The 10,913-nt window shown below is 45.2% G+C and overlaps 2 protein-coding genes across 3 annotated transcripts in view; both read left to right on the top strand.

Moving 5' to 3' along the window:
- Nucleotides 1-5,414: 5,414 nt before the first annotated feature.
- si:dkey-43p13.5 (homeobox protein unc-4) lies at nucleotides 5,415-9,308 on the top strand. Its single transcript, XM_060075164.1, has 3 exons — nucleotides 5,415-5,665; nucleotides 5,980-6,137; nucleotides 6,530-9,308. The coding sequence occupies exons 1-3, from the start codon at nucleotides 5,422-5,424 to the stop codon at nucleotides 6,983-6,985; spliced, it is 858 nt and encodes a 285-aa protein (XP_059931147.1). The 5' UTR covers nucleotides 5,415-5,421; the 3' UTR covers nucleotides 6,986-9,308.
- A 116-nt stretch (nucleotides 9,309-9,424) lies between these two features.
- micall2a (mical-like 2a) overlaps nucleotides 9,425-10,913 on the top strand; it is a 28,576-nt gene continuing 27,087 nt past the window's right edge. Inside the window, exons 1-2 of one of the 2 annotated variants that reach the window (XM_060038454.1) lie at nucleotides 9,425-10,268; nucleotides 10,506-10,554. In XM_060038454.1, coding sequence (XP_059894437.1) covers nucleotides 10,126-10,268; nucleotides 10,506-10,554 — 192 coding nt within the window. In that variant the 5' untranslated portion in view covers nucleotides 9,425-10,125. The remainder of the gene's footprint in view (nucleotides 10,269-10,505; nucleotides 10,555-10,913) is intronic. The other variant, XM_060038447.1, reaches the window with a different exon arrangement.

Here is a 10,913-nt window from a genome sequence, read left to right as displayed (position 1 = left end):
ACTGCAAATCCCTTCAAATTAAAAGACACTTTGCCCTTTGCCCTACTGCTGAATTACTCATTTGATAAAGTAAAAGGATGCCCAGTATTTTTCTGTAAAATATTAAATAACTAGCTTGAGGAATGTCGTAATATATTGACCTTGAAAGTCTCAAATGAAACTGACTTATTTGGTTTGTACAATGAAATCATGGACATTAATTAAAATACCAGCTTTTTAACTCATCTGTTATACGCTCTTAGAAAAAGTAAATAAACTGTCACTTGGACAAACCCATGATTTAATGGCTTTTATATTGGATTGCAATGCATATACAATGAAAACCGTTACATACATATCAAAATATGCGACGGTGCCTTGTTGAATTATGAGTTCTACCATTGCCACATTTTGATGGCAGTTTAGTGATGGAATTGCGTAGCAACCATGGAAATTTCCCAAGAACCAATTATTGCTTTTTTTAATATTAACATTTCTGCACCTCAAACAGAACACAAAGGAGGTGGGGTGGGGTGGTGATTGGAGCAAGGCCTTCGTGCCAATTCATATTATTCCAACAATTCCGGGACAGTGATAACGAAGCTGGAAACAGCTGTCATAGGTGCACTCTCTCCACTGGCATGTAGCGAATGAAAGCCGTTAGCGAGCGGCGCCCGTGATGGAAGCCATCCTGACCATGAAAGCGCCCCATGTTTGTTTTTCGCCCACTGACTCCATCGCAGCACCTCTTCACCGAGTCGAGGGATAAGTGAAACAATGTGCCGGTCTTCCCCATTTAGGGTCAATTAAGCGTGGCAGTAATTTTTCAATCACAAAGACAAGAAGGGGCTCCTTTTTTTCTTTTTTGAAGATGAGATGTGGGCAGACCATTTTACAGCCCGGAGACTCTAGATGGTGTTTAGTTACCTGAGGTGTGTGTGTGTGTGTGTGTGTGTGTGATCCTAACCGATACCGGTGGTTGCAGTGGAGTCTGTCATCGGTCTGTGAAGGACGGTGCATCTGAAGAACTAAATGGATTGTTGAAAACTGTATTATCTGAATGAGGTCGTCGTTTTCAGTGATCTTCATCTCTCTCTCTGTCTCTCTGTCTGTCTGTGTCCGTGTCTCTTTTCATATTTTCCTTTTCATGCAACACGCTGCTAAAGATACTGCATGCTTCCTAAAGCTTCTATCTGAATATTGGTTGAGGATGCAGACAAAACTGCAAAACTGTGTGTTTGTGTTCATGTGAATAAACGCATGTATGTTCAAATCATTAATTGATCCTCACTGATCCAGACGAAAGCAAATAAGAAAACAAAAGGCCATTTTGTGTCATAGGATTACCTTGGGTCTGTGTGAATTATCAAGTATTTACAGTCATTGGCGTGATGGAAGTACAATAGACTTTAATCTGGGACATTGCATTGTCCCTTTTTCCATGATTTCACATTCTGTTTCAAAGCAGTGATTTATAATTCCTCACGTCTGACATGGTGCTTTCTCCCAAAGGGTTATGAATGTTGCCCACACTCTTCATCGTGCTCTGCTTCACTGCCCCGTTGCTATACAGTTTTCTGCTGCCGTTTCCATGGCGATGCGTTAATTGCACCTGTATGGTGTCCAATGACTGGCTGTTTATGGTTATCCATCACCTTTTGGAATGCAAGTCCCGGCAGCCCTGGCCCTTGGTCAGGCGCCAGCATCCCATTGGCTGGGCAGCAGTGATGCGGAACAGAGATGAGTGACGGCTGAGGAGGAAGTGGTTGGGAGAGAGCGAGCGAGCGAGAAGGACAAGAGGAAGGGATCGGATTGAACGCCTACTGACAGCTTAAACGCCACTGTCAGGAGTCGTCACCGCAAGTCTGATACCCCTCAGACGCAGCTGTGCCCACATCTGTAGACCAGGGTGAAAGTGGAGATGTTTATCGTCTTAACAATAAAGTGAGGCGTTTTTTTGTCACTTTTTGTGAATGTTTTACTTTCTTGTGCTGTTGCAAAACTTTACAGCCATTCTTCAAGACCTTCGAGCCTTTAAACCTCTCGGATGGTCCTGCGCCCCATTCATAGATAGACATCCCTGTTCCTTAATTTGTCAATGGACCGGGAATCTTTCAAAGGAAGTTAAGAATGTGACACAAGCAGCCCCCCAACCCCACTGACAATGTGCCACTACCTGCCCGTGCACATCTGTCTGCTCTTGGTTCTTCCTTCTCAATGGCACCCCTCCCCTCAGATCTCCCCCGCCGCGGCCACGCTTCAGTTGCACTTGGCTGGCGTGGAGAGAAGAAGAAGTGAAGAGAAAGGAAAAATGTGGACCTGCTCCCCCCCCCCCCCCCCCCTCCTCCTGCTCCTCCTCTCACTTTGATATATGAAGTGTGATTGCTGTTAGATTGTAGGCCGCTTTCCCTTGAAGGGTTTGACTTGGCAAGCAGACAGAGTGTGAGGGTCTGCAGGGGGAGGGGGGGGGGGGGGGGGTCTCAGGTTGTATCCCATGGCCAGCGATCCAGGACTAAAACAATCAGCCCATGCACTGTAGGATACTATTACCGGCAGAGAGACGGCGGGGAGTTTGGGAGGGAGGGAGGGAAGGCACCTAGCATAGCCCGTAACATGTCAAGGCTTCAAGCTTATTTTTCAGCTGTTTGAACACATTTCCTCTTTGTTCTGGACCGCCGTTACAAACATGTTAATGTGATGAGATTATGTTATTTCTTTGTGAGGAGGAGCAAGGGAGTTTTATCGTTTGTAATTCATTGCAAAGAAATTGGACGAGCATGTAAAAACGTTGGTCCAATCCCGACAGGAACCGTTGACACAGACATTGACAACCTTTAGACTTCACTTAAACTGTGATTAAATATTGATCTCGTCTGGTCTTCCCTGGCCATCTCCAGTCTGGAAACGACACCGGATAGGCATGACCACACCCGTTGTATATTCACTCAGCATTCAACACATGAGATGAAAATAGATCAGTTGACTTAGTTTAATTTTTTTTTCTTTAACCAATTATTTTGTATTTATTTTAGCTGCACTGATTGCAATCTACCCAAAACAAGTTTACTATGAGTGAATTAATGACTTTGTACTAGGAGGTCCAACCCGTGTCTCGCTCGTTCCAAACCAATTATTGCAGGCTCAAACAAAGCCCCTTGACTTTTGGAGCCCGTGTTATTAATGGATAACAGGACAGCCACTTCCCCAAATGGTGTTTTCCAAATCCATAGATAATGTTGCCTTTTGGGCCCCTCTAGGTTAAGGTCTCTTGTTAATGATACCGTTATCGGTGTTCAGACGGTGGCTCCCCTCTCGCGGGCCGGGCCCTTGTCATCAGCAGAGCTAGAGTTACCTGCGGGGGGCTTCACACAAAGACTTGAGCATTAACCCCTTCCATTGTCTCCCTGACTCTCCATAACTTGTCTCCACCAGCAGATCCTTTGGACAAGCGTAGTCAGAGTGATCCACCACTATACCGCTGCCACTATCCCCCCCCCCCCCAGCCCAAACCGTTTTGTTCTTTCTTCCCCCACCAATTTCTCCCCTGATTATCTGGATCAATGGGCATTAGGGGAGCCTGTCAGGGACAAACAGTGCGCTGCGGCTCCGCTTTCAGCTTTCAGGCCTGCCAGACGTCCCCGGGACTACCTGTGTGCTGGGGACCCGACGCAGATGGCTGCAGTAAGCCACAGTCCCCACCACCTCCACCTCCACCACCACACCCCAACACAGTGTGTATTTAGCTGCACTCTGGCGGTGATACTTCTGATCTGTTTGCACTTTGCAGTTTGGTTTTCTTAGAGTGAACACGTCAGAAAATGTGTCCCTCTTTCTGACTCTGTTTGTCACTTCTTTATTCTCTCTCTGTCCCCTCTCTCTCTCTCTCTCTCTGCCTCCTCTTCCTCCCTCCCTCTCTCTCTCTCTCTCTCTCTCCCTCTCTCTCTCTCTCTCTGCCTCCTCTTCCTCCCTCCCTCTCTCTCTCTCTCTCTCTCTCTCTCTCTCTCTCTCTCTCTCTCTCTTTACCCTGTCCCTTCCTCTCTGTCACTCTCTCTCTCGCTCTATTCTCTCCCCCTTCCCCCTTCTCTAAGACAGGTTTACACGCTGACCTCCACCTGGGTATTAATGTTGTGTTTAAACAGGTGCAGATGGAGGAGAGAAAAAAGGGCCACAAATACTGTGGAATGACCAGAGCTTGACTCATCATCATCATCATCATCGTCCTCCTCATGCTCTGGCTTTGACCAGCTGGGTCTTGCTGAGATTCCCGTGTGTGTCTGTGTGTATGTACATGTGATCAAAGCTCCCTAAGCATCACCTGTTAGCGATGACAACACTGACAGTAGCCCCATTTGGTTTTGTTTTGATTCAAAAGAGTAATAGTCTGAACATGATGAAGAGGTGTGTGTGTGTGTGTGTGTGTGTGTGTGTGTGTGTGTGTGTGTGTGTGTGTGTGTGTGTGTGTGTGTTTGAGTAACGTTGGATTAATTGACACACTGTGTTCCATCCGCACGGTACACGCCACCATGCGTCTTTCAACGAGGGACAGCAGCTGCCGTGTTGGAAAAAGTGACTAATCTGTGAAGGTGGGGCACTTTAAGATCATCGGCATTCTGCGTTGGTTGTTAGACTATTTTCAGATCCTTACCTTACCCTATAGTATAGTAACTACCCACCATCCTCTGCTTCCTAGTGTTTTCTCAGTATTTTCTTTCTGAGGGATGGTGTAATAACAAAGTAAATACACGCTTGAAGTGCACTATACACACTCAGCTCACACCTTCTCACTTAATGAAATTTCAGAAGCCAAAGGTGTCCAAACTTGTCTAGGGTTAATGCTTAGATTAGCTGCATTGGGTCAGTAAGCGGGGATATCGCGTATACATTCTTCAGTGACCCAGGATATTTTGGTTAGGAAATCAAAGATATCGATTGCAAGACTACAACCCCTTTTTTCTGTATGATCTGCATAACAAATAAGGACCATTTCACAACTCATATCAGCCAATCACTGCTATCTTTCTGGAACCCTATGACCTGAAAGGGAGGGGCAGGGGGGGTTAAAGTGGGAGGGGAAGGTATACCGGGGGGGGGGGGGGGGGGGGGGGTGGATAAGGTGAGGAGCCAACCACTTAAGGCTTATACCTTGACTACTCAACCTGCAACCCTGTGACTCAACAGAGCTCCTCCAACCTCAGAGTGCATTCTTCTTCTCTTCAGAAGACTCCTAACCCGGGCAGATCATCAGTTCTCAGACTGATGCCAGCTCCTCAGAGGCAGACATGACTCCAATGGACGGACATTACTCTCTCACGTCCTCGTTTATTTGATGACAACACAAGCGACCACCACCGCCTCCTTCCCCCGAGCGCATCTTTTGGCGGACTAAGGAGCCAGGCCTGCCCACACTTTCCTCCTAGCGTCCTATCTTGAAGGTCCTGGACAATGTTCGGCGCTGGTCGGCTGGTGTCCGGCCTCTTACCCACCGTCTTCCCCTCGCCCGCGACCCACTTCTTCCCAGCATTCCATGCGAGGCTGGCCTCTCCGGCGGCGGGACACCTTCTGTTCCCGGGGCCCTTCCTAAGCTACGAGTCACTGAGGAGTTACCTGCAGCCCCACCCCGGCAAGGCGGAAGCCTTCCTGCTGGCCTCGCACGCGGCCGCCATGGGCCGACTCACAGAGGGGATGGGTGAGCCAACCACCCATTGACAACCGCTGTACTCGAAAGCTAACACACTGTTTACCGACGGGCACGCACACTGGATCCAAATTTTCTTGAAGCCAGCCCGCTAGCAGCACCATCTGATTGCTTTGCAAATGTTTACCAAAAGATTGTCTAACCGCTCGTAACTAACAATCAATTATCGGGCGCAGTGTTTAAAGTGGGGGCTCCCCCCCCTTTTTTTTTAATGAACGCCGTGGTAATTATCCAATCTAGGGCTATTAGTTCCTTGTCACCCGTCGGCGCTTGTGTAATTGCCACTTGCCACCGCAACTTTCCAGATGAACAGAGGCCAGCGAAGCAGCGGCGTGCGCGCGCCAACTACAGCGGCTGGCAGCTGGAGGAGCTGGAGAAGGCCTTCGAGAGCACCCACTACCCGGACATCTTCATGAGGGAGGCCCTGGCCCTCCGGCTGGACCTCATGGAGGCACGGGTGCAGGTAGGAGGCAGGGTGGAGGAGGTTTGGCCCAGAGTTCGAGTCCGAGCGGATCGGTACCGACTGGGCGACTGAATAGTTGTAAACATCAGACCTTCACCCAATTGATCTGCATTAAACTGTTATCGAGTTCATTTACATTAACATTTAGGGCATTTAGCTGACGCTTTAATCCAAAGTGACTTGGAATAAGTACATTTGTCATAATTAAGTGAAAAAATATATCGCTGTCGTGCAGTAAGGATGTTCAAGTGTAAAGCGCTAACAATCGCTAGGTGAACCCCTTCCCCGTATCCAGAAAGATAGCTAGGATAAGATGTCATATAGTATCTAAAAAGACGGGTTTATGGTTGTTGTTGTTTACGTTTGTTTCCCCCACCTTCTGGGCGACCCAGGTGTGGTTCCAGAACCGCCGCGCCAAGATGCGACGCCAGCTGAAGCTCCAGAGCCAGCTGGCGGAACGCTACACCGCCGCGGACGTCAAGGCCACGGGGACCTGCGGCCAGGACGCACAGAGGGACCTCAAGAGTTCCCCCCACGCGGCCGAGGGCTCCGACGGCGAGCGATGGGAGGGACGAGAGGACTTATGGGCGGCGGATGCGACCCGAGACGCGACCCAGGACCGGACGCGGCCCGTTGGCGGGAGGTGGGGGGGTGGCGGCGGCGTTGGGGGCGGCGGTGGGGAGGGTCCCAGCTCGGAGGACTTGCGTTCCTGCAGCATCGCCAAGCTGCGGGCCGAGGCCAGGAGACACGCAGCAGAGATACGAGGCACGGCGGCGGTGGCGTCCAGAGAGGAGGAGGAGGAGGGCGCGTGCGTCACACACACAGGAAGAGGGCTACAGGAGGCATGACGGATGGCCTTTTGCTCCTACTTGTACTTCCTGTGTGTACTGAACAGTCTGATTAAGAGGAGTATGGGGAGTCTTTGAACTATCTATAGCCCAAATGAGGTCAGAGAGGGACTTATTTAGTTGGAAGGCTCTAATGGGAGGGCCTTAGTTAAGTTTTGCTGATGTTTATCTTTTACTTTATTTCATTCTTATTTTTTTACTCTTTTGAGTTTACTTGTCTTGTTTGTACAGTTTGGTGCCCATTATAAAGGAGTTTTGTCTTGGAACATTCATTAATATTTACTTTTTATATTCCTGCCAGGCCTTTTTTTGTTATTGCGTAACATTTTTTTATATAGCTGTTTTGCTCCTTTTTTATTTCATATATCTAAAAGTGTACATAGCTTTGTTTAGTATTTGTCTCAAAATAAAAGTATACAGCCAACATAAAATGTGTTGACTACACGGTAAAGTGAACATGTAAAACAAAAAAAGGTGAAATATCTCTGAAGGCAAACATAATCTCCAAACAAACAAACAATCATGGTTTTAAAGAAAAGGGGTCTGTACTCTGTAGATGTCTGAATGATGTCATCAGTTTTCAGGCTTCCTCTGACCGGCAGGATGTCTGACCCAACACAAGACACAAACTCGTACAGGAAACTATGGAAGTAGCTGTAAATTGACCTTGCCAACTGTCACCTCAGAAAGTAATCCACAACTCATATTCTGTATCTGTCATTTAACCCTGAATTCGAAAAGAGTCAACAATTGTGTGGTTACAATTTTAATTGGATAACAATAGAGTCCAGGAACATCAACAGAAGTTGTGTTCAAGAACATCATTTGGTGTTTGGAGACACCTAGCCTCACATATCGTGTTTCACCAAATAATTAAATTCTGCCTGTGTAGGAGTCAAATATTGTTTCAGGTACCATATGAGTATTGGATGTTGTATATATATTTTTTTTGTTTTACAGAAATACTGCTGATAAAACGTGACCTTATTTAACAAAAAATACAATATATATAAATACACACAAATCTTATCACAAACACATAAATCCTGATAAGAAATTCTCTTCCATTTATTTTCAAGACTGTTAATTTCCCGTCAGTTTTCTGTATCCTTCAACAAAATACAAACAACTCCGTCCACGAAGGAGCCATGGAGGCCCACAGTGCCTCAACAATAAGACACGTGTATCTCAGCTGCTGAATTAAAATGCAGCCCTTCCTATTCATAGAGTTTATGTTGTTGTTTGTGTTCATGTTTAAATAGCCTATGTTTTGATTCGGTGGCAGTTGTAGTCTTACAGTGCCCTCCACTGGATATAAAAAAAAAGAATACACCTATTATCTCAAATATGATGGCATGAGCACAATTATTATTTTTTATAAAAGCCTTGCGAATCATTCTTCTTCCATGCCCATGTTGACAATGATTACACTTCAGAGAGAGAACATTAACATTTCAGAGAAAATAAAGTGGAGCTCAATGATATTTTCAGGACAAAGGTCCACAGTTCACATGCATTAATTAACTCTTCGTCCCTTTAGTTATGGTGGACATTACGAAGCCGGTGTACCAAGGGGGCTATAGCGTTCTAACACCAATCAATAAACAACGTTTTCCCATTAGTTCATAATCTCTGACCTAGCAGCCACGTATATGAGAATGAGACACATGTGTAATCAAAATCTGTGTTGGGGGTCTTGTCTGAATTCCAACATTCAATGCAAATATAATAGGGGGGACTGGCTCTTTTGTGAACACACAATGCGCTGGTTGTTACCCTTGGGGAGAAATTTGTGTTTCTGCTTTTGTTTGTGCATCGTGGCAATTTCATTACAAGATAATGCGTCTAGGACAGACTTCTAAATGCAAAAAAGCACACAATAGTTGTAGACAATTAAGCTATTTTAATGTAAGCATACACTAGTCTCCTCTCTAGCAGAGTGATCCCAGAATACAGTTTCACTGAGCTATTTAAATAGTTTCACCCCATGCCCAAAATGCAGTTTTCAATGATCAGATCAGGGAGATGTTTAACCAAAGGACAGAGTTGCCTGTGTTCTCACCAAGCATAGGAAGGCATAAGGGAGATCCCTGCTCCCTTGTGACCAGTTTAGCCCAGGCACAAAAGTTAACGTTAGATAACACTAGGAACGGGTGGCTAGACAATACAAAGAATAGAAAACAAAGCTTAAATTATTAAAAGTAAACAACATATGGATGACTCCATCACACGTGCCCATGTTGTATTGTTCAGGCATGGTTTAAACATGAATGACTCACCAAATAAATTAAAGACAATTCCCCTGTTTGCTATCTTTTCTGACTCACAATATGTTTAAGGGGGTTGTTGTCGAATATACTATAAGAGGGGTTTTAGTTTATTCAAAAACAAGTTCCATCTCTATTGCCCCCCTTCATTTGTATATACTTTTTCAACCAAGCGAGTGCTCTGCCAAAACCCAGCAGAGCTATCTGTTTACTAATCCACTGGAGTGTGGACGGACCAAAAGTAGGCGGTGGCATTGAGTTTTATCTTGAGTTGCATGTTCACATGTTGCACATGTCATTAGAGATAGTGCACTGAAGTAATCTTTGCATTTCCAAAATGTAAACACACACTTGGTGCACGGTTCACAATTGTGTCCGGAATGAACCAAATAACATTCAACAACAAGAATCCCTTTTCTCTGAAACAAAACTTCGCATATAGGCATACCATCACATTAAATATTGGGCAGTTTATGTCATGCTATGCTGAAGCCTACAACTACACTAAACAAAGCACACTACCAAGGCATACATTCAGCTTTTCGAACAAATCCACACACATACTCCCCTTATACAACAATGAACATTAACTAGTGTATTAAATATGAATCATCCCCTATAGTAGCAATCAGGCTAATGAACAAGAAAGTTCCCACCCCTCGCAGGTACAACAGGACACCGGACGCAGAGCCGCGGCTGCAGACAGCCAGCTCCGTATTTATTTACACGCCAGATCTCGCCGATAACTTTATGTCGGCCGTTTTGTCACGGTCGATGTGGTTTTAATGATCTTTTTTTAAATCGTACTATAACTTACGTGGTGGAATCGAAGCTAGGTCGCAAGTCGTGTGCAGTGTTCGTGGACGGAGAAGGATGTCCGCTATCAAAGCTTTGGAGAAATGGTGCAAAATGCAGTGTGATGGGTACCAAGATGTTGCCATCAACAACATGACGACTTCGTTTAAAAACGGAATGGCATTCTGCGCTCTGATTCACAAGTACAGACCGGACCTGATGTAAGCATGTGTTCATTCTGTAAATTGATCTGATCTGATCTAGTCTGTCTAGATATTAATCTGTAGGAACATAGTTTGTAATGAGTTGTAATGCAGTGGATCGTTGTTAAGAGTTAGTCTTTGTTAATGATGTTGATTGATCGTCCTATATTTATGAATGTGTGATGTGTATTGCTACTTAATTAGGCCATTGAAGGCTTGTCCTTTTAACGTTTATAACATTTTTTTCTGTTCCAGAGACTATGAGTCACTAAAAAAAGAGGATGTATTTCAAAACAACCACTTGGTAAGATCTCTTCGCACCATTGTAGGCCTACGTGTTTCAAATAAGGCATCTTTTACTCTGAATAAAAATACTGTCAACCACTTATTCAAAGTTGAAGACCTATTGATAGAGGTTCAACCACATGCCTACAACATAGAAGACTGCTCTGAGATTCTCAGGAGGTTGATTGATGTAAATGTAAAGTGGTTTCTGATTGGTGATGGCAGCGTAATAAAAAGCCAATTAGTAAAATCAACATATCACAGACCAAAGGTAATTGTATGCCACGCTCATATTAAACGATTCTTAATCTTCGCAGTTAATGCGTGTTTATTCTACACACAATTTACTTAACCCCTTGACGACCCTAAACGCAGGCT

This window comes from Gadus macrocephalus, chromosome 2 (assembly GCF_031168955.1).
Source record: "Gadus macrocephalus chromosome 2, ASM3116895v1".
Taxonomy (NCBI): domain Eukaryota; kingdom Metazoa; phylum Chordata; class Actinopteri; order Gadiformes; family Gadidae; genus Gadus; species Gadus macrocephalus.
Note: the sequence above shows the minus strand (reverse complement) of the source record. Positions and strands in the feature narration are given on the sequence as shown.

Excerpts from the sequence above, each read along its gene's own strand:
- si:dkey-43p13.5 (XM_060075164.1), top strand. The coding sequence starts at position 5,422 with ATGTTCGGCGCTGGTCGGCTGGTGTCCGGCCTCTTACCCACCGTCTTC. Across the intron at positions 5,666-5,979 it reads CCGACTCACAGAGGGGATGG|ATGAACAGAGGCCAGCGAAG; the intron begins GTGAGCCAACCA and ends GCAACTTTCCAG. Across the intron at positions 6,138-6,529 it reads TCATGGAGGCACGGGTGCAG|GTGTGGTTCCAGAACCGCCG; the intron begins GTAGGAGGCAGG and ends TGGGCGACCCAG.